The 23,733-nt window shown below is 46.9% G+C and overlaps 1 protein-coding gene across 2 annotated transcripts in view; it reads right to left on the bottom strand.

Annotated features, from left to right (window-relative positions):
• Positions 1–23,733, bottom strand: part of CNTN5 (contactin 5) — a 1,437,092-nt gene that overhangs the window by 595,247 nt on the left and 818,112 nt on the right. For both annotated transcript variants that reach the window (XM_068266844.1, XM_068266845.1), the window contains exons 6-7: positions 8,687–8,810; positions 5,422–5,597 (exon numbers count right to left, since the gene is read on the bottom strand). In XM_068266844.1, the coding sequence (XP_068122945.1) occupies positions 5,422–5,597; positions 8,687–8,810 (300 nt within the window). The remainder of the gene's footprint in view (positions 1–5,421; positions 5,598–8,686; positions 8,811–23,733) is intronic.

Genomic DNA, 23,733 nt, shown 5'->3' with positions numbered 1-23,733 from the left:
TGTGGGAGAACGTTTCAGAAGACAGGTGATGCTTGGGAGAAATACCGGACGCGTGAGTGAGAAGAGGACACCGAGCTAAAGGTCAAGAGGGTCTCCTAGGAGGAGCGAAGGTTCCAGGTGGGATGGTATTTGGAGTTTCATGAGAAAAAGGAGGTGACAACTTATATAGAGCTTTGCATGAGAGGATGAGGAGTTTAAACTGAGGATTAAATGTTTACCGTATATACTCGAATACAAGTCCACCTCGTGTATAAGTCGATTCCAATATTCAAATTCCTTAAGCTGAAATTGTGTTTTGACTCAAATATAAGTCCACCCAGCAAATTTAGTGGCTGCACTTGGGGCTCAGGAGGAGGGGGGGGGGGAGGTTAATGACTGCACTACATACAGTATTGCTGCCAATAACCCCTCCTGTCCCTTAAGTGCAGCCAATAACTCCTCCAGGCCTCCTGGGTACTGTAATTATTCACTCCCTTTTATGCAGCCCAGTATCCCACCTGCCCCTTTCCTTGTTAAACTGAATCTGAGGTGGGAGTTATATGAAAGCTGCCATATTTATTTCCTTTTAAGCAATACCAGTTGCCTGGCTGTCTTGCTGATCTTCTGCCTCTAATACGTTTACCCATAGACCCTGAACAAGCATGCAATAGGTCAGGTGTTTCTGACATTATTGTCAGAGCTGACAAGAATACCTGCATGCTTGTTTTTGGTGTTCTTCAGACATTACTGCAGCCAAATAGATCAGCAGGGCTGCCGAGCAACTGGTATTGGTTAAAAGGACACAAATATGGAAGACTTCATATCACTCTCACCTCAGGTTAACTTTAATTGTTGTGGCCAAAGCTATCAAACCTGTGTTTTCTTGGCATTTCCTTTCCTGAAAGTATCACTTACCACTGGGTACATTGGGTAGCAGGAAAAAAGGGCGTAGGACGAGGGTGGACAAAAAGGGCGCCGCCATAAACTTTAATGCAATTATCGTTAATGCAATGAAAATAGCAGAAAAAAAGGGCGCCACGAAAAATTTTGTTAGTAACATCACAATATTATAGTTTTTGAGGTAGTTATCATTTTAGAAGTTTGCAACGGTGTAGTTTTTGTCATATTAATTCATTAATAAGTACACATTTTACGTTTTCAAAGGTATTATCGTTAATATTATATGTAAAATATATGTTTCTACAGAGGGAGGGGTTGGAGTTAGGCACCACCAAGGGGAGTGGTTAGGGTTAGGAACCACCTAGGCGTCGGCTAGTTTTAGGCAACACCAGGGGGGGTGCTTAGGGTTAGGCACCACGGGGGGGGGGGGGGTTAGGGTTAGGCACCACTAGGGGAGTGGTTAGTTTTAGGCACCACCAGGGGAGGGTTCTGGGTGAGGGTAGGGTTGGGTTAAGCAGTATTGACGAAAAACGTAACAACATTTAACATCAATATTTATTCGTTATTATTTCTCGTTTGTTTTTGCAACAGTTATTATCGTTAATAAAGCTTGACAACGATGGTTCACCTTAATTTCATTAATACCTGGTCCCAAATTCTTTTATAAGTCCAGTGACTGACTAAGCATTACCTTATGCTCCTACTGTGCTGTGTGATCTGGTTTTCTTGTATTCCATCCTGTATTGTCATATTGCTGTTTGTCACCCCTAAATATTGTCTGTAACCTAAACTAATGTCCAGCGCTGTGTAGTATGTTGGCGCTTTATAAATTCAATAAATAATAATAATAATAAGTCGGGCCCTTTTTTCACGGCGCCATTTTTTCATGCACGCGTAAATTGCTGCAAATGGGAATGTCACTATTTGTACATACATAACTCAGTGTGCTCAGTGTTGTCCATGACTCGTGTATAAGTCGACCCCTATACTTTTATGAAGTGAATCAGACCTAAGTTTCTAGACTTATACTCAAGTATATACAGTACTTTAAAAAAAAAGTGTTTGTGTGTGCATCCAGGACTTTCTCCAATGTCATTAAAGTCACCCAGTGGCTGACTGCACACTGTCGAATCTGGTCACAGCACTTAACATGTACCTCCTATTACCAAAACACTAACAGCCATCGGAATTAAAATGTATGCTCCTTCAAAGAATGGCTCAGTGGGAGAACGGCAGATAATAGCTGGTTGCCAGTGTTAAGGTGACAATTACCAGTATAAACACATCTCGAAATGTATTTCATTTGCTGGGCTTGTTTAAGCTGCATTTCACATCCGCTATGAGGACGACATTAATGGTATAGAGTGAAGTCGCGGTAAATGATGTGTAGCTCATTCAGGCACAATAGCTGATGTGAACAAAAAGGAAATTACCAATATACAGATGGTAAAGGAGAGACGTGAACCAAATGCGCTATTGTTGTAATTAAAAAAATGACTGATTTTAAGTGCACATCTGCTGACGTTCAGAGGAAACTATAAATGAAGTTTAATAATCACGATAATGCTAATCCTTACGATCATTGCCACCTTCAGTAGAATAAAACTGTTTCCTTTGGGGGTAGTCAAGTTTCTGCATGGTCTTCGGTGGCCTCATAGCATCCCAATTATCGATCATACTCATGAGGGTGCGCAAGGTCAGAGGAGCGTAGAGTCTGAAGCTAACTCAGGAGTAGGTCAGAGTTTGGCTAAGTTAAGAGGAAGGTAAATTAGGAAGATAGGGTTAGTGCTCGAAGTGGAGGATGGTTAGGGTTAGGCATTGTTTCATAGTACACATGGTCTGGCAATGCTGATTTAGAGGCAGGTACCACACTTTAGCTATGGGACTCATTTGTCGTGGCTATGGGACAAAAAATGGGATTTGTTTGTTAGGTCATGGCTATGAATGGTGCTTTCATTAGTGGCCTTCACAATTCTAGATGCCTCCATAGAGGCAAAGGGGGCAATTGCCCCAGGGCCCCAGAACCTGTAGGAGCCCCCAAGGTGTGTGTCCCCTCCTCTCCAGCTATGTTGACCCCATACATGCCTACAGTGAATGAGGAAGAAAGCTGCCATGGGGAAAAGTCTGGAGTGTAGAGCATGGCGCTGCCTCCTGTGTCCTGCCTGAATTAGGTAAGACGCCAATGTGTGTAGCATAGAGGGCGGTGCTGCCTCCTGTGTCCTGCCTGGATTGATTAGGTAAGACTCTGCTGTGTGTAGCATGGAGCATGGCGCTGCCTCCTGTGTCCTGCCTGAATTAGGTAAGACCCCAATGTGTGTAGCATAGAGGGCGGTGCTGCCTCCTGTGTCCTGCCTGGATTAGGTAAGACTCCGCTGTGTGTAGCATAGAGCGTGGTGCTGCCTCCTGTGTCCTGCCTGGATTAGGTAAGACTGCGCTGTGTGTAGCATAGAGGGCGGTGCTGCCTCCTGTGTCCTGCCTGGATTGATTAGGTAAGACTCCGCTGTGTGTAGCATAGAGGGCGGTGCTGCCTCCTGTGTCCTGCCTGGATTAGGTAAGACTCCGCTGTGTGTAGCATAGAGCATGGTGCTGCCTCCTGTGTCCTGCCTGGATTAGGTTAGACTCCGCTGTGTGTAGCATAGAGGGCGGTGCTGCCTCCTGTGTCCTGCCTGCATTATGTAAGACTCCGCTGTGTGTAGCATAGAGGGCGGTGCTGCCTCCTGTGTCCTGCCTGCATTATGTAAGACTGCGCTGTGTGTAGCATAGAGGGCGGTGCTGCCTCCTGTGTCCTGCCTGGATTAGGTAAGACTGCGCTGTGTGTAGCATAGAGGGCGGTGCTGCCTCCTGTGTCCTGCCTGGATTAGGTAAGACTCTGCTTTGTGTAGCATAGAGGGCGGTGCTGCCTCCTGTGTCCTGCCTGCATTAGGTAAGACCCCAATGTGTGTAGCATAGAGGGCGGTGCTGCCTCCTGTGTCCTGCCTGGATTAGGTAAGACTCCGCTGTGTGTAGCATAGAGGGCGGTGCTGCCTCCTGTGTCCTGCCTGTATTAGGTAAGACTCCGCTGTGTGTAGCATAGAGGGCGGTGCTGCCTCCTGTGTCCTGCCTGGATTAGGTAAGACTCTGCTGTGTGTAGCATAGAGGGCGGTGCTGCCTCCTGTGTCCTGCCTGCATTAGGTAAGACCCCAATGTGTGTACACTCTGGATTAATAAGAGAAAGGAGGAGCGGAATAATGGGGTCCCCAACAATGCTTTCAGGAACATATGATGGACACCTAATGATTTTGTGTGGCTGGGAGTGTGGCGGGATGAATGCTGGGAGTCAGTTCAGAGGCTGCCGGAAGGGGGGGGGACATCACAAGGGGGCCCCCAAATTACTTTTCCCCGGGGCTCCATTGTAGCTAGAACCGGCCCTACCCCAAATGTTTACCTAACTCTGACCACTTGCCTTCATCATGATGCCCAACCTTTAAAAGTAATACCTGACCTGCAACCAGTTCCTCTTCCTGGTGCCTATTCCTAATTTACCCATGGAAAACAATATCAAACAAAAATTATATGACCACAGTATTGTTTCAGGCTGTTACATTACAGAAACGCTAGCGTTGCGTAAAACACTGCGTTTTATGCAGTAATGTTAGTCAAAGAGATTCAGAAAAAATGAGACCTGCGATTTTCAGTATGCTTTCCGAAAATGCTGGTTTTGTTGCATAATATGCAGGAACTCTGCCAAAACGCACATAATGAAAGTCAAAGGTAAACACAATGGTATGCATTTTTTATGCGTTTTCCATGCGTTTTTTAAAAGAAAAACAAAAAGAACAAAGTTTTTGCTGTATTTTCACTTCCTGTTATCTTTCAAGTGATTTGCATAAATAGATATATAAAAATGCATGGAAAACGCATATGCAAACCGCAAACCCATTAAAATGCATGCAAAACACATGAAAAACATATTGCAAACGCACCAAAACGCTAAATAAAAGCACACAAAATGAACATAAAACATGACAATACAGTAAAACGCAGCCTTTGGCGTATTGTCATATGTGAACCTAACCTCGTAAAACTTTTTTTTTTTTTTTTTTTTTTTTTGCTAGGTAACATCTCATTGGTATCCATGGAAAAATCCAAATGTGAAAACTTGCTTAAAAATGCAAAAAAAAAAAATGCCCCAGAAAAAAGAAAAAAAAAATCAGATGTGAAAAATTGCAAAACACAGAATTACAAATACGAAAAAAATGTAGAAAAAAATGTGGCAGGAAATCACAATACAATAAAAAAAATAATAATTACTGTACATAAAGATCTAAAGCAAGTAAAAAATGAAAAGAAGAAAAAAAGACTGTAGTGACATTTTTTGGAATATCTACATGGGAAAATTACATTTTTGCATGACCCATATTTTTCATAAAAATGCACTGAATTTCCATTTACAATGAGCTTCCACATGAACCATGTTCACATTCCCCTACTGACTTCTCTGCGCTTGCACAAAAATCTCGTTTTCACGACAAATGCCCCAGATCTGTCGGTGTTATTACTCACATGCAAACTGAAGAGTAGCCTCTCTGCTCAGGACTCTGCCCAAGGTGTTGGCCGCGATGCACTGGTACTGCCCCGAATCCTTCGCCTCGTTCGGAATGCTGATAATTAAATTTCCATCTATCAGAGTAAAACGATAATCACTTTCCAAGTCTATTTCTGTTCCATTGCGAAGCCATCTTCAAAAGAAACAAAAATGGGAAAAAGTCAGAACAAAACAAAAAATTAAGTTAAAAAAAGCTTTTAAATATTTTTCTTTTTTGAATAGCTAACATTAGACCTGCTCATGCGTATGAAATAGGGGCATCCAGAGAAAAGCAATATACATGATAATGAGTGCGCTAAATGTAAAAAATGAATTAAGTACAATTCATTGGTTTTGGTTCCGATTAGAGAATAATCCGCTCAACCCCCTGTTCAAGGGACAGTGATGCGTGTCAAAGCTTGTCCTCCGGAATTTGGTTCTTCCCATCACAGCCTGAGGACTGGTTCCCTGTGGTGTGCCAAACTGCGCTATGCAAGTAATTTGGCACACTGTCAACCATATTGCTTTTTTACATGTTCATGTAGACCGAAATTCTGCAAATATTGGTTAGACTTGCAAAGACAGTCTGACAGAGGCGTAGCTAAGGGTGAGCAAAGGGCGACATCTGTACTTGGGCGCAGCATCTGGGGGGGGGGGGTGCTGGTTCGAACCGCACCATCTTCCAATGCCACCCAGTCCCTGCAGAACCTTTGAAAGAATAAAGAAGCTGCAGACTTTCTCACTTGCTCTATCCTGCTCTCTGCGCACTCCTTATTTACCCCCCCACCTCCCTGCAGCCATCCTCTCCTCATCATTGATAAAGTACCTACTTTCAGTGCACTTTACAGATTCATTACTGAGTTAGTTCAGTGTCCACTTATTGCTAATAGTTTTGGCAAAAAAATATACTCACCTGTATTAGGCTACCCCTGCGCCATAGGAGTGCCCAGGTGGCACAAAACTGTATTTGTCCCCGGGTGCTGAAAAACCTAGCTATGCCTCTGCAGTCTGACTGCTGTCAAACAATATTTAAACTACTTGGATGAATAGTAGTAACTTGGTTAAGCTGAATACTGAATGTCTGCTGGGAAATGGATCTACAGTACCTGTGTAGTTTTACCCTCTGCTACTTTTACTCCATTGTTTTTGTTTTCCAACATTACCGCTTTGAGCAGGGCTTGCTCACATTGGACGCTTGCCCGCCGCTTCCCGGTGATCACGTTCGGGTCCGCGATTGCAATTTGGCGGCAAAATTTCGCAATTTTGGTGCTATTTGCTCTTGTGCTCTTGAATCGCATTTGTGATGGATTGATGGAAATCGCAAACACCTCAATGTGAATGTATCGATTGGGATAGATTAGTAGCACCGCTTTGCTGATTGCCGGTGATCAGCAAAGCGCTAAAAAGGGCACAGTGCGAATTAGCCCTAAGGCTGGAAAGTCCACACAGAGACGGTTTATTTTTCTATCTTGCGACAGTGCTTCTGATTTTCTATTTGCTGATAAATGTGATGTAACAAAGCCTTTAACTTGCATATATCCTTAAAACCTACTATAATATGTGACAGTTGTATGCTTGTCTGTAACCCAGAAAAAAAAGTTGTACGGTATTTTACATTTTTAAACATGTTTAACTGTGACCTGACCTCTCCTATGTAGCAATAAAAAAATCTATCTAGGACTAATAAGCATGCTGCAGACTTTATTCTTGCGTAGACCATTTTTATTTACAAAAAAAAAGGTGTTTTTTTTTCAATAGAAAGGTAAAGTACCCAGTGGAGTAGGTCTGGACATCTCTCTATAGACCTGTAGTGTGCTGAAATATTTGCCAAATCCCTTTTTCCCAACCTGTGACCATTTAATACTTTTTAGTGGTGGCAACAAGGTCATAACTACAGGGGAGCAGACCCTGCAACTGCTGGGGGGAGGGGGGGTCGGAGCTATAGGAGGGGCCATAAGTTTTCACTTCCTCCAATAAAGAGGCCCATCCTTCAGATCAGATGTTTTTGTGACTACACTTGTTGTGGGTATGAAGATTATTATGTCTACACTTGTTTTAGGACCCATGTAAGATGGGCCCCCAGACTGTGAGGGTTAATATGAGCAAGCAAGGGAAAAGGTGTGAGCATTGAGGTCCGCATCAAAGTATAGGTCATTGCCAGGCTCTGTCTTAATGATGCAGGATTGGAGCGTACGTATTAGTACGCCACCGGTGAGTACGGAGCAGGGTGAGCTCAAATTCCCGGTGGTGTAGAATACTATTCTCGCTCCGAATCGTAGCAACTCAGAGGGAGAGATGATTTGATTGCTGAAACCCCAAATTATCCTTGAATGGGGTGTGCACTATAGTATTAGTTCTAAAGTGCACCCAGCTCAGGCATTGAGCACCAAAACCACCTTCTTATGGACTGGAGGAGTCTCTAGGTTGAATACTTATCTGATCCACCATAATTCATCCAGGCAGTTAATCACTCCACCCCCCTTGGAACTGTGGCCAAAGCATGTTTTTGAATTTCAGCCGAGGCTCTGCATTCAAGTGGCCTTCACATAGCTCAGCAGCCTATGCCCAATGGGTCGCTCCTGAGCTGGGAGCAGGCTGTCGCAATGCAGGCGGTGGATTCAGAAGAGCAGTGGAGGGTGGATTCTCCCCAGTGTCCCAGTTATGTTGGATCAGGTAAGCTATTAAAGTAGGATATAACTCTGACATAACACTCAATAAAGATGTGTATTCCTTCTGTGTATTACCCATACAGTTATCATATCTGCTTTTGTGCACAAGTAATATTCTCTGTTTACAAATTAAAAATTCCTGAAGTACTGTTTAGCTGCCATTACCTTTTATTGCATAGCTCCTGTATTTATATATTAAAATCTATTTAGTGATCATTTCTCAACTCTTTCTGCTTCTCAGCTCAGTACAGCTCAGTGTCGGCACTTTGCTAATGTTTACTAAACGTATCTGACAAAGTAATGTAAGCAAAAGATAATGTTACCACCACTTTGGATGTGGCCAGAAGCTTTCCACTGAACCAAGGAGCTTTCCAGTGCAGAGCAAAGTGCTGTGTTTAACTGTTTGAATGCTGTTCTGCTACAATTTTTCTTGTGGTAGTAGATTTTATGCTGAGCACTTTAACCCTGAGACAGCCCCCCCATCCTGTAGCATCAAGACAAAGCATGGCATGACAGGCCCTGTCTTTTCATACCGGAGGTACTCTTTAACACACTGGCATCGACGCACACATACCTATAGCTTGGCAATGGAAATCCTCTTGCCTCACAGTTAAGGGCCACTTTCCTCTCTCCGGAATCGGTGGGGAATATGACATTCTCTGGTTCTTGGACAAACACAGGCCCGTAATCCAGATTCTCTGAAATGAACAAGAAATCAGCCGGTTAAATATGCAAATATCACAAGCTATTTGTACTGCAACAGTGATCAGAACAGGTACAAATAGACCCAAACAGAGAGAACATGACAGAGAAAACAAAATTTAAACTTTAGTACAAATGACAGCTTTGATCAGTCATTATTTCTCAAAAATGATACTCTTTAGATCTTGTTTTTTTCCTTAGTCTTCTTTGATGTCCGCAAACTTTAGATTATTATGCTGGAATGCAGCAGAGTAACAGCAGTTCTGAAAAGGAATTACCTTTTAGAAGTAAAGAAAAAACACAGATAGATTCCTTCCCAGTGGTGACTGGACTACCAGCACATTCTCACTGCTTTCTGCTTGTGTTGTGTTTTTGTACATGCTTGTTGGGGAGTAACTACAAATTAGTGCCCCCACAATAATAATAATAATAATAATCCTAACATTTTTATAGCGCTTTTCTCCTATTGGACTCAAAGTGCTCAAGAGCTGCAGCCACTAAGGGGTGCTCAAGGGGCCACCCTGCAGTGGAAGCAGGGCCGGATTTGTACTCTTTACCGCCCAAGGTTACTGTCACTAGCGTCCCCCCTTCAATATAGGCAGCAAACTGACTCCCCCTTCCCTCCAGTCCAGTATAGGTAGCCAGATGACCCCCCCCTTTCCCTCCAGTATACGTAGCCAGATGACCCGTCCCCCTTTTCCTCCAGTACAGGTAGCCAGATGACCCCTCCTCCTTTTCCTCCAGTATAGGTAGCTAGATAACCCCTCCCCCTTTTCCTCCAGTATAGGTAGCCAGATGACTCCTCCCCCTTTCCCTCCAGTATAGGTAGCCAGATGGCTCTTTTAATCCCTCCTTTCCTCATCCCCTTTCTGTATAGGTAGCCAGCTCACCTTCACACCACAGCATCCATCAGTTTCACTCATTTCTCCTCTCATCTCCAGTGCAGAGGATTCCTCTTCCTTTCCAACTCCAATGTTGCCCAAGTCCATAGCCGCCGGCCACAATGCAGATGTGCCCAGAGAGCAAGGTGGCTGCTGCACAGGCGGCTAGCAGCAGAGTACCGCAGTCAGGCGCTCGCCTGATCTCCCTGCACTGCAGCATCTGCAATCTTGCAAATGCTGCACCAGTTTATCCTGCTGCTTTGGTGCCCCTGCTCCTGTGGTGCCCTAGGCCATTGCCTAGGTGGCCTTGGCCAAAATCCGGCCCTGTGTGGAAGTCTTGCCCAAGGACTTCTTAATAGGTACTGACCCTAGGCAGGATTCGAACCCTGGTCGCCCACATCAAAGGCAGAGCCACCACAAGGACCACCCCAATGTCAAAGTCATATATATAGCCTTGTGCCCCCAACTTCAATTCATGGGGCCCCAGTGAAGCTTTGATGGGGCCCCCAATATTCACACTCCTTCCCTTGCCTCCCCTTGGCGCCCTTCACGGCCTTGGGCCCATTTCACAGGGGTTTTGTCATAAAACAAGTGTAGCCATTATGATCATCGCACCCGTTCCAAGTGTAGCCAGAGAGCAAATAAAGAGAATAAAGCAAAAGGAAAATAAGAAAGATACATTTGCTTTAAAACTGAACAGCCGCGGTAGAAGATGTCTATTTATCTGGATGTTTGTTATTGGTATAACTTTGGCACAAGTCCTCTTTATTCTACCACTAGTGGTAAGCTTTGGCTTTCTAAAGGCAAGGAGCCTTCACCAGAGCCCTTGCAAGGAATGGTGGGCCACTACCCCTGGTGAGTGATGGACTACTTTGCTGCCTAGCACCCACCGGATCAGACCCCTGGGATTTCCCCACCAGGGATGAGAGAGAACAGGTGACACTGCAAAGCGGCCAGATGAAAGTCTTGCGGGCATAGAAGTGTAGTCGAGTCACAGGTAAAAGTCAAGAGCAGACAGCAATCAATGCATGGTCAGGTCAAAAGCGGAGCAATAGGCAGGCAGAAAGTGGTTTAAAATTCACAAGCAAAGGTCAATATGAGAAGGACAGATTGAGAAAATGCAAGTAATATTCTAAGTTGTTATGTTGGAGAACACTTTGCCAGCGAATAGTTATGGGCAACCTGACCCCTGTACTACTTCCGGGTCCCCAATGACCTGCAGTAGTGTCCTAGGCATATTATTGATTAGGTATTGAATAACATTCTTTACCTCATAGGTTATTGATTTAATCCAGGATTGATTGATTAGACCCCTCAAAACAGTCACTACTCGTATATATTGCTTTATACTTTATACTGTTCATTCTTTTGTTTATTGTGTTATAATGTGCGGCAATCGGTTCAGCTTTGTCCCTGGAATGTTCCAGCTCTGTTCGAGTTCTGAAACCAAACAAAAACTAAAGCATCGTTGAAGGTCGACAAATGCTGCTCAAAACATGGCGAAGGCCGCCTTACGCAGAGCCTCTATATCAGTAGTACGCATACCCTGGGACGGACGCGTTCATTAGTACACATGCCCTGGCCAGGCGATGTACGTCCTTAATTGCACGGCTGTGGCCGGGCACGCTTTGTGACGTCACGCTCATGCCCGGCCACAGGCGCGCAATCAAGGACGCGCACCACCCGGCCAGGGCATGCGTACTAATGAACGCGTCCGTCCTAGGGCATGCGTACTACTGCGGGTCATTGCGACCCGGAAGTAGTACAGGGGTCAGGCTGCTCATAGCTTCGCGACGAGCAGTTCGCAGAACTGCTTGCTACATCTCTAGTCATAAGCCAGGTCACAAAGTAAGAGCACAATAATAAACAAGCAAACAACAGTACGTTCGTTATCTCCTCCACCTGGTATCAATGATATAGAAACACCCTAAAAAAGGGGGTGGGGTTCAAAGAGGCACATAACTTTTACGTAATATAAAAATCACACATCACATGAACCTCCTAATAAAAAATGTCAATTAAAAATAAAAAAATAAAAAACTTGTACTTTCTAAGACAGAATAGAAGGTGCACCTTGTACATCTTCTAGTCTGTCTTATCCAGCCACATGAAAAAAAAAATACTTAGTCCATAAAATGTTTGTGCAGGCGTCTGTGTGTGGGCATATGTGATGGTGTGCTTATGTGTACATGCTTGTGCTTTCACAAATAGCCCATTTAAACCTGGAGAGTACCACTCACTGGTTGCTTTGGAATTGAAGCTTGTTCCTGTTGTATAGTGTGTCTCCTGTGACTTGACCTAGTGTCTGCCTTGTACCTGTCTGATGCTTAATTTGGTCTCTCTAACTACCTGATCCATTGCTGAACTCTTCTTTGTATGACTACCCACTCTGTTGTCCATCTATGCCTTTCTGGGAACCTGTTTTGCTATTGAACTTCTACCTGTCTGAGATCCACCTCCCCTGCTGTCCCACGCCTGCGGCCTGCCTAGTTACAGAATCCCCATCTATCTGGGAATCTTCTCTGCTGCTGAACCCCTGCTCGGTTGCCTTCAACTCTGGAGTCCTACTCTGCTGCCAGCTGACTTCCTGCCCAAATTTCAGGATTTTCAGAGTTACAAATTGGTCTCTCCAGATCCAGGTACGTGGCTGTTGTTGAAACACTCTAAGCTGTCTTCTCTCCAGCTAGACAGCATGAGTCATCAGAAAGGTGTGATGAAGAGTTATTGCAAGGGAGTCAGTAAGCTGGGCTTTGACACTGATCCTTGTCTATTTAAAGTGCTGGATATCCATGAAACTTGATAGGACAGAAGAAAAGGGTCTTCAAGGTAACAAACAGCCTCATTGATTAAAGTGGAATACAACTCTGACATAACATTCAATAAAATTGTGTTTTCCTACTTTTTATGACCCATACAGTTATATTTGCTTTTGTGCAAAGTACAGTAGTAATGTCTGTTTACAAATTACAAATTCCCAAAGTACAGTTTATCTGCTCTGAAAGCTGCCCTTGCATTGTATTGCATAGCTGCTATATTTATATATTAAAATCTATCTAGTGATCACTTCTCATCTCTTTCTGCTTCTCAGCTTAATACAGCTTAGTTGTAATGATCCGCTGAGCTGTCTGCACAGGCAGACAGCTGTTTGACCATTCCTTAAGTCTGAAGGCTGCAGGTCTCTGGAAGAGAGACCTGTCTTCACTTTGCAAGCTTCAGACTTGCTCTGCTACTGAGGAATTTGCATACATTTGTCATGCAAATTGCCTAGCTACCTCCTTTAAAGGCTGGCAGTATAAATACCATGTTCTCCCAGGATCCTTTGCTGGTCATGAAGGTTTGTTCCTGCAAACACTCCCAGAGTGTCAGCCTTGCTGTCGTTTGCTAAGATTATCTTAGAGTAATTCCTGGGGACTGCACTAGGCATTCCTTCTAGTGCAGTCAGATTGTATTATTTGTATTGCCTTGTTATCCCTCTCTGTCTCGATTACCTTGTCGCCAGCGGCGGTCGACAAGGAATCGTTCTGTCTGTCTGGGAGTGTAGGGCAGAGCTGCGGTTGCTACTGGCTGCTCCATCTGTCTGTCTTGCCTTGGATCACACTTGCTCTGGTGGAAAAGAGCAGTGGATCTTGCTAGCTCTGTTTCTGCACTTGGATCACACTTGCTCTGGTGGAAAAGAGCAGTGGACCCTGCTAGCTTTGTTTCTGTACTTGGATCAAACTTGCTCTGGTGGAAAAGAGCAGTGGATCCTGCTAGCCCTGTTTCTGCACTTGGATCACACTTGCTCTGGTGGAAAAGAGCAGTGGATCCTGCTAGCTCTGTTTCTCTACTTGGATTACACTTGCTCTGGTGGAAAAGAGCAGTGGATCCTGCTAGCTCTGTTTCTCTACTTGGTTCACACTTGCTCTGGTGGAATAGAGCAGTGGATCCTGCTAGTTCTGTTTCTCTACTTGGTTCACACTTGCTCTGGTGGAAAAGAGCACTGGATCCTGCTAGCTCTGTTTCTGTACTTGGTTCTGTACTTGGTTCACATTCGCTCTGGCGGAAAGAGCAGTGGATCCAGGGGCGTTTCTAGGGTCCCTGGAGATCAGTGGCACCTGTGGGCACCAGGAGGGGAGGTACATGCGCGCGCCGCGGCAAAAAATGGGCGTGGCCATGCGGTGAGTGGGCGTGGCCATGGGTGGGGCCAAATGTACATGAACTTAGCAGCGGTGCAAGCTACGGATAACGGGCCTGCCCATCGAAATATTGGACGGAGCCCCCTGTCCTTTATTTCGATCATTTACAATCAGTATAGGCATAGATCAAAGATGTATACGCACATACAATTTTGATTGGTCAATCACTGACCCCCAATTTCCCACCCCCGTGCAGTAAGTGGGCCAACAGACAATGAATTTTATGAACAGAGCTAAAATTGGCTAATCAAAATTGTATGTGTGTACCAGGCTTTACAGCTAATACTGTACATACTGAAAGTAGCAGGGATCAGCATACAATACAGCTGGTTTACAATCAATAAAGGCACAGAGTAACACCTTACACTGTACACACTGGAGGTAAATCAGCACACAGTGCAAGCACTAGAGAACAGCGTATACTGTACATACTGTAGGCAGCAGAATTCAGCACACTGCAGCTAGCGTGCCAAAAATATGACGATCACGTTGTGTGGCGTGCTTATCGCGCCGCACCAAAAAATGGGTGGGCCATGGACCAGAATATAGGTGTGGTAACGGGTGGAGACAAATTTACATGAACCTAGCAATGGTGGGACATCAGATTAGGACAGTGGTGGCGAACCTTTTGGAGGCCGAGTGCCCAAACTGCAACCCAAAAGTCACTTACCGGTATCTATCGCAAAGTGGCAACAGCAATTTAAACTAAATACTGTACAAACGTTTTAACTCATACATGAACATTATGGAAAATCCAAGTTGAAAATAAACTGTGAAGATAAACAATTTCATCCATCCTACTCCTGAAAAATGTATTCAATTTTTTAGAACCTCCCAGTTTTATTTTCTGTTTTAAAACGCTAAAAAAGTAGGTTTAATGCTATTGTCTCATATGATAAGGATTCAGCTTTTCCCATAGTCTCGCAGTTAGCAATCATGTGACCCCCAACAAGACATATTCAGCAATCATGAGGCCCCCAACAAATCAGGAGGCCCCCAACAAGACAAATTCAGCAATCATGAGGCCTCCAACAAATCATGAGGCCCCCAACAAGACAAATTCAGCAATCATGAGGCCCCCAACAAGACAAATTCAGCAATCATGAGGCCCCCAACAAATCATGAGGCCCCCAACAAGACAAATTCAGCAATCATGAGGCCCCCAACAAATCATAAGGCTCCCAACAAGACACATTCAGCAGTCATGAGGCACATAAATAGACAGCATTTCACATAAATAGGCAGAATGCCCCCTTAATATGGTAGCCCCCCCAAGTTAGGTAGTGAGTGACAGGGACCCCCAGGTTAGCTAGTGAGTGACAGGCGCCTCCAGTTAGGTAGTGAGTGACAGGGACCCCGATAGTGAGTGACAGGGAGCACCTTTAGGTAGTGAGTGAGTGCCAGGGAGCCCCTTTAGGCAGTGAGTGAGTGCCAGGAAGCCCCTTTAGGCAGTGAGTGAGTGCCAGGAAGCCCCTTTAGGCAGTGAGTGAGTGCCAGGAAGCCCCTTTTGGCAGTGAGTGAGTGCCAGGAAGCCCCTTTAGGCAGTGAGTGAGTGCCAGGGAGCCCCTTTAGGCAGTGAGTGAGTGACAGGAAGCCCCTTTAGGCAGTGAGTGAGTGACAGGAAGCCCCTTTAGGCAGTGAGTGAGTGACAGGGAGCCCCTTTAGGCAGTGAGTGAGTGACAGGGAGCCCCTTTAGGCAGTGAGTGAGTGACAGGGAGCCCCTTTAGGGAGTGAGTGAGTGACAGGGAGCCCCTTTAGGGAGTGAGTGAGTGACAGGGAGGCCCTTTAGGGAGTGAGTGAGTGCCAGGGAGCCCCTTTAGTGAGTGAGTGCGTGCCAGGGAGCCCCTTTAGTGAGTGAGTGCGTGCCAGGGAGCCCCTTTAGTGAGTGAGTGCGTGCCAGGGAGCCCCTTTAGTGAGTGCGTGCCAGGGAGCCCCTTTAGGGAGTGGGTGCGTGCCAGGGAGCCCCTTTAGGGAGTGGGTGCGTGCCAGGGGAGCCCCTTTAGGGAGTGAGTGCCAGGGGAGCCCCTTTAGGGAGTGAGTGAGTGCCAGGGGAGCCCCTTTAGGGAGTGAGTGAGTGCCAGGGAGCCCCTTTAGGGAGTGAGTGAGTGACAGGGAGCCCCTTTAGGGAGTGAGTGAGTGACAGGGAGCCCCTTTAGGGAGTGAGTGAGTGACAGGTAGCCCCTTTAGGGAGTGAGTGAGTGACAGGTAGCCCCTTTAGGGAGTGAGTGAGTGCCAGGGAGCCCCTTTAGGGAGTGAGTGAGTGCCAGGGAGCCCCTTTAGGGAGTGAGTGAGTGCCAGGGAGCCCCTTTAGGGAGTGAGTGAGTGCCAGGGAGCCCCTTTAGGGAGTGAGTGAGTGCCAGGGAGCCCCTTTAGGGAGTAAGTGAGTGCCAGGGAGCCCCTTTAGGGAGTGAGTGAGTGCCAGGGAGCCCCTTTAGGGAGTGAGTGAGTGCCAGGGAGCCTCTTTAGGGAGTGAGTGAGTGACAGGGAGCCCCTTTAGGGAGTGAGTGAGTGACAGGTAGCCCCTTTAGGGAGTGAGTGAGTGACAGGTAGCCCCTTTAGGGAGTGAGTGAGTGACAGGGAGCCCCTTTAGGGAGTGAGTGAGTGACAGGGAGCCCCTTTAGGGAGTGAGTGAGTGCCAGGGAGCCCCTTTAGGGAGTGAGTGAGTGCCAGGGAGCCCCTTTAGGGAGTGAGTGAGTGCCAGGGAGCCCCTTTAGGGAGTGAGTGAGTGCCAGGGAGCCCCTTTAGGGAGTGAGTGAGTGCCAGGGAGCCCCTTTAGTGAGTGAGTGAGTGAGTGAGTGAGTGAGTGAGTGACAGGGAGGCCCTTTAGGGAGTGAGTGAGTGCCAGGGAGCCCCTTTAGGGAGTGAGTGAGTGCCAGGGAACCCCTTTAGGGAGTGAGTGAGTGCCAGGGAGCCCCTTTAGGGAGTGAGTGAGTGCCAGGGAGCCCCTTTAGGGAGTGAGTGCGTGCCAGGGAGCCCCTTTAGTGAGTGAGTGAGTGAGTGAGTGACAGGGAGGCCCCCTCTCTAGCCGCCGCCGCCGCCACCGCCGCTCCCCCCCCCTACCTCTCAGCAGACCTCAGGATCAGCGGCGACCCGACCAGATGTACGAGCGGGCGCTGGACGCACCCGCTCGATATGCGGAAGTGATGTCACTTCCGCATATCAGTGCGGGCGCTGGGTCCTAGCGCCCGCACGATTGGTCGCCGGCTCGCCGCCTGATCCTGAGGTCTGAGACGCGGCGGCGGCGGCTGGAGGGAGCCGCTGACAGAGGGGGCAGCGGCGGCCGGGAGATCCGTGGCACCCCAGGAAAGATTGGGGGCACGTGCCCCCCTAAAACAGGGCTAGCGACGCCCCTGAGTGGATCCTTCCTGTCCTGTCCCTGCACCCGGATCGCACTCGCTCTGGCAGAAGAGCGGTGGATCTTATCTGACCTATTCCTGTTGTTCGTTCGTCTGTCTGTCTGGAGCAAACGCTTGCGGTTGCCTGTGGTAAGGCAGCCGTTTAGCAAGCGTTCCTGTTATTTGTTCATTTGTGTTCATTCTTAGTCAGGGTGGCGTGCTTGTCTCTGTTGCGCTTATCGCGTGGAGACCGCGCTGTAAATGCACTTGTTGCTGTTGCGCCTAACGCGCGGTGACTGCGTTTAGGTATTGCGTTTGTTATTTTCGTTGACATTCTCATTGTATGATATGCTGTGCGTTTCTCTCTGCTCCTGCGTATAACCTTTACTCTGTCTTGTGTCACTGTTGGCAATCTCCACTCTTGCGGTTGCGTTCACACTTTGGTCTTCGCTGTTGTATGTCGACCGTCGCCGGGCGGCGACTAGATTGGTAGACATACATACATTCTGTCTCTGTGCTCTCTCTCTCTCTCTCTCTCTCTCTCTCTCTCTCTCTCTCTCGAGAGAGAGAGAGAGAGAGAGAGAGAGAGAGAGAGAGAGAGAGAGAGAGAGAGAGAGAAAAACTATCCTGCTCTGTATTGCCCCATTACGTACAATCATTAACTGGCATCTGTGGCTGTGCAGAGGATCTGTTCCTCTGCACTCCATAGCTCCAACTGCCGGCAGGAATTCCCCTCTACATTGCTGGGTTCTCTCCGATTATACGCTTGTGGAGGATTTCCGCAGTGTCAGCGCGCATCCTGTGCGCTGACCACGGATATAATTACACATTCGTTACATTAGTTTTGGCAGTTTGCTAATGTATACTAAATGTAGCTGGAAAAGGAATGTAAACAAAATATAATGTTATCACCTCTTCAGGTGAAGCCACAAGCTTTTCACTGAAGCAAGGAGCTTTCCACTGAAGAACAAAGTGCGGTGTTTAACCGTTAAAATGCTGTTCTGCTACAATTTGTGGTAGTATATATGATGCTGTAAACAGAACAAAGAGGAAATTTTGAGTTTTTTACCACTTGAATTAAACATTTCTGTTTCAGGATAGAAGAGTGGATTCCTGTCTCTACACAGATCCACTACAGGTTCACTTTAAACACTGTGCTTCCACCTGTGCCAAGTACATCTATGGCTTTATATTTTCTATAATTAAACCGACTGTGAAAAAAGTATGCATAAAAATGCAACAATGTAATATGCAATACACCAGTCCTGTCACCCGGAGATTAAAAAGAGATTTCTTGCCACCAAACAGGCTAGCTGCGTTATAAAATGGATATTTATGGATGTTTACCACGCCGAATTTGAAAGCAAATAAAGAATCACCGCGGCAACAGGCACTACAATTTCCATAACTTCTCTAAAAAGGCTCAAGGCCACTTCAATAGGGCGGCAAATAAAGGGACAATGCTCAACACATCATCTGCCTGGCATCCGCTAGTATGAAATGATGCATTTTTGTTTTAATTAAAAGATCTACAAAAAAATAGGGAAGATATCAGAAAGCACATTTCTCAGCCCACAAGAAGGCGCTGGAGTGCTATGTCACATAGCATAGCATAGTTTTGCTGTATGTTTGGAAGTTCTGATGGAGTTTCATCTGTACTTGAGCACTCGGGTCTGGACTCTGGATGGCTACCAAACTAAAAAGGGTGAAAGCTGTGGCATAACTACAATCCATGGGGCCCCCCATCAAAACTTTGAATGGCCTGCCTAATGTTTACACCCCTTCCCTTGCCTCCCCTTGATGCCCTTCTCGGCCTTGTGGGCTCATCTCACAAGGGTCATTAAACAAGTGTGGCCATCATTGTCTTCACACCCATCACAAGTGTAGCCACAAAACACCTGATCTGAATGATGGTCTCATGTATTGGAGGAAGGGGAAGTTAGTATCTGGGGCCCCCACACCTCTGGGCCCCCTTGCCATCACTGGGCCTGCTCCCCTTTAGTTACACCTAAATTGAAGTTCCATAACCTGGCTAACCCCCAAAACATGATATTTAACTGTCTGCACTGGAACAGCCCATAACCAGGGGCATAACTAGAGGGGAGGAGCCCCTGTGATCGCAGAGGGGGGGGGGGGGCAGAGCTGTAGAGGGCCCCCAACTACTAACCTTCCCTTCCTCTGATACAGGGGACCATCCTTCAGATCAGGTGTTTTTGTAACTACACTTGTTATGGGTGTGTAGATCATGGTGGCCACACTTGTTTTATGACCCTTGTGAGATGGGCCCAAAGCCATTAAGGGCAAAAAGGAAAGGGGTACATTGGGGGCCCCATAAAAGTTTTGCTGGGTGACCCCATAAATGGTAGTTATGCTACTAACCATAACTAAAGCACCAGGACCAGGCTTTCAGTCCCAAACTTTGTCTGTAGATTCAGAATCAGATATATGCACCAAGCACAACGGGATACATACAGGGTCGGTGATAGAACAATATAGGTACTATTAGTGTTGGGCGAACAGTGTTCGCCACTGTTCGGGTTCTGCAGAACATCACCCTGTTCGGGTGATGTTCGAGTTCGGCCGAACACCTGATGGTGTTCGGCCTTTTAAGTTCGGGTTCGTCCCGAACTACTGAATGGCCGCTGAACAGGGCCGAACAGGGCCCTTGTTCGGCCGAACAGGGCCCTGTTCGCCCTAACATGCCGCAATACGGCCCCCCTATGGGGTCGCAGGCATAAGGGGGGAGCATGCCCCGATCGCGGGGGGGGGGGTCGGAAATTCCCCCCACCCCCTCCGCTAGCGCTCCCCCCTCTGCCCGCTTCCCCATACAAAAGTTTAAGGCAAGTTAAATAGTACTTGGTGGCTGGCACTGGCAGTGGAGTGAGGAGGAGGAGGAGTCCGAGTAGCAGAGTGACGCGTTGAGGCCAGGCAGCGGGCGGTTCAGCGGTAGTACCCTTATGGTACTTCCGCCCTTTCTCTGACCTCACGTCCTCTGCATACGAGGGTAGGCGTCACGCATACCCTCGTATGCGTCATCACGTAGAGGACGTGAGGTCAGAGAAAGGGCGGAAGTACCACAAGGGTACTACCGCTGAACCGCCCGCTGCCCGGCCTCAACGCGTCACTCTGCTACTCGGACTTCTCCTCCTCCTCACTCCACTGCCAGTGCCAGGCCAGCCACCAAGTACTATTTAACTTGCCTCAAACTTTTTTTATGGGGAAGCGGGCAGAGGGGGGAGCGCTAGCGGAGGGGGTGGGGGGAATTTCCGACCCCCCCGCGATCGGGTCATGCTTTCCCCTTATGCCTGCGACCCCATAGGGCCCCCAAAATGGGCATGTTCGGGGGTCCCATTGACTTCCATTGAGTTTGGTGTTCGGGCCGAACATGCCGAACATCTGGCCCATGTTCGGCCTGTTCGGCCCGAACCCGAACATCCAGGTGTTCGCCCAACACTACCGTACTATGCACATTAACATATCATACATTTCAAGCTACTAGGTACAATGTGTAATAGCAATATGCAGAGCCAGTTCTACACTTTTTGCTACCTGAGGCAAACTTGGGAGGATATGCCCCCACCCACTGATTTGGAATTATTGCACATCACTCAACAACTTACTCTGCTTCATTTAATGTTCTCACATGACACGCTGCAGCTCAACACGATAGCACACTGGCTGGCTATGTGTCTGTGACAAGCAAGCTGCTAGCGCTCACACTCAGCCACTCCCTTCCTCCTCAGGAAGGTACACACAGTACAGAAATACTGCCCCTGAAATCTCTGCGCCTGATGCAAATGTTTCACTTTGCTTCATGAGAGAACTGGCCCTGGCAAATTGGATACTTTATTGATACAAAATGACATAAAAATGAATTTAAAAACAAATCTATGCGGAGTTCAATCTGCACATGCCAGCCAGCCAACTCACACACCATGTAAAGTAGCTATAACTTAGATGCAACATACACCACACGCTACCAAGCATACAGCGGGGATCCCCTTGTCATAAGCAGGGTTCCTTATGTTAAATGCAACACGTATTTTCGCCCTTAGGGCCAAAAAGCTATGGAATAGTTCCTTTTAGCAATATACCAGTATCTGCAGTTCCTTTAACCTCTGTTTAATTGCTGTATACTTGAAATCTGCAATGGCACAAGTTAATTGCAAGTCCTACTGAAGCCATTTCTCGTAATCGAGGATGCATTAGACAGCCTGCATGTTAGTAACTTGTGTCGTCAAGCAGGAAGTGAAGAGTTGCAGCAAACCATGAGAAGGCAAAAAGCAATGTGCAGTATGACTGCTGTAGGCAGCAGGACTCACCAGCCTCGGGACCAAAGATAGCGTACTAGCAGTCCAGCTGTAAGGTCCTTTACTGAATGGGCCATCAGGTCCTTGCAGTGGACAGTATGGCTCTGGTAAGGGTCCCAGGAGGGAGGATTAGTATTAGGCACTAAGTGGGGCATTAGGTTTAGGCTCTTGGAGGTGAAAATTCAAGAAAGAATAGATGCCGGGTGGTGCATAGTAACATATCAGCAGTGTAAATTACCGATATTTTTTTACTAGCGGCACCACCTGGCAGCAACTCATTCTGCCGCGCATGATACAGTTTTTCAGTCTAAGCCATACATGTCAAACTCTGGCCCGCAGAACTATTAAATTTGGCCCACAAGTGGCTTACCCACTTTGCATTATGTTTGGCCCACTCTAGACCAACAGGGAAGCTACTGTATATTTAAGGTGGATCCCTATATCACCAGGAAAGCAATATGCGGGAAGGTTGGGGAAAGCACTAGACATTAGGGAACTGTACAGGGGAGGGAGGCGGTCACTAGACACCAAGTAACTGGGGAGGGGGTTCACTAGACACCAGGTAACTTGGGAAGGGGTCCACTAGAAACCAGGGAACTGTATGGGGGAGGGGCAATAGACATAGGGAACCATACAAGATTGTAATTGTAAGGCTTGGTGGTGTATTCTCCACAGTCAGCATGCAACGCATGAGCTGACGTGGAGGAGGTACACACACTAGCACAAGGAAACAGGCTATCCCTAGTATAGTGGAGGGGAGGACTGACTCCAAAAGGAGATTGTGGCGCACAGAGCCGGTGCAGATCCGACAGCCACAAACAATGCTTTCGTTATAACGTCTCAGCGCAAAGTAGCGCTGAGCGCATAAACCAGAACTGAGGAGATCAGGACAGGTAGACAGAATGAACGCTTGCTAGCTAGCGGCTACTTAGCGACAGCAAGCGTCCAAAACAAGACAGACTGGAATGAGGCAGCCAATGCGATTGCAGCGATGGCGTGCCTCACAAAGACAGGACAGGATAGTCAGGAAATAGCAGGATCAAGATAGATGAACGTAACACAGACAAATATACAATAAGTATGTTTTCCTAGCATATTACAATTACAGCTATCAATGAAACTATTTGTAACGTCTGACTAACATATGTATATATCGGCAATGAACCGATATATGACATAAGCAGGAACGCTGACTAGGACTGGAGTAATACAGGGAACAGGACTCAGAAGGATTCGCTATCTCTTCGCAGAGATGAACACAATCCACAAACGGTAACAGAACAGGATTCAGAAGGATTCGTTATCTCCTCGCAGAGATGAACGCAATCCACGAACAGGACCAGGAGCAGGATACTAGCTCAGCACGGATGCTCACGATATGCGCAAACTACCAAAACGTGCGGGAAAGCTGACTAACTGCACACAGGATATAAACAGTTCGTGTACGTATACATCAGCGACACTGATGTATCAACGTAACACGAATACAAGGAAAATAATAAACGTGCTGGTATGCATATATATGGGCAATGAACCAATATATGATGCAAAACCAGCAAAGTATCTTTTAGAACAAGAAACACGATCGGGGGCTGAAGCGACAGCAAGACAGGCTTAAACTGAAGCTATGAAAACCCAAGGAGTCCTGCAGGAAGCAGATCTTTATACTGAGGTCATCCAATGGGAGCAGACATGCAGATTCCCACACAGGTGAATGATAATCAGTCACAAGCTGACAGCAGGGAAAGACAGACAAAGCTATGCAGCTTGCATGGAAAGATATCAGAACTGCCTGAGCTGCAGCACTACTATTTCCAGCAACACCTGCTGCAGCAGCGATCATTACAGTACCCCCGCCCTTAAAAGCGGATTCCAGACGCTTTTCAAAACTGAAATTCCCAACAAAACAGTCTGACTGATAATTCATGATGACCGGGACAGCCCGGCAAGACCGAATTCCAGAATCAGTCCCCACAAGACTGGACCCATCAGAACCAGAACCTACAGAACCATGCCCATCAGTACTACAAGCCCCAGTGTGACACCCATCAGAACCATGATTTCCAGAAGAAAGCCCTCCGAAACTCCCTGAGCGATACCCACCGCCTTCCAGGAACCGTTCAAAAACGCCAAAGCCTTTGCAATGCCCACCGGGACTGTCTTTACCAACACAAAACCCACTGTTGAACCAGTCCAAGGCACCAGGACAAGTTTTCTC

Source organism: Hyperolius riggenbachi, chromosome 2 (genome assembly GCF_040937935.1).
Source record: "Hyperolius riggenbachi isolate aHypRig1 chromosome 2, aHypRig1.pri, whole genome shotgun sequence".
Classification (NCBI taxonomy): domain Eukaryota; kingdom Metazoa; phylum Chordata; class Amphibia; order Anura; family Hyperoliidae; genus Hyperolius; species Hyperolius riggenbachi.
The sequence above is the reverse complement of the archived record's forward strand: the minus strand, read 5'-3'. Positions and strand labels throughout refer to the sequence as shown.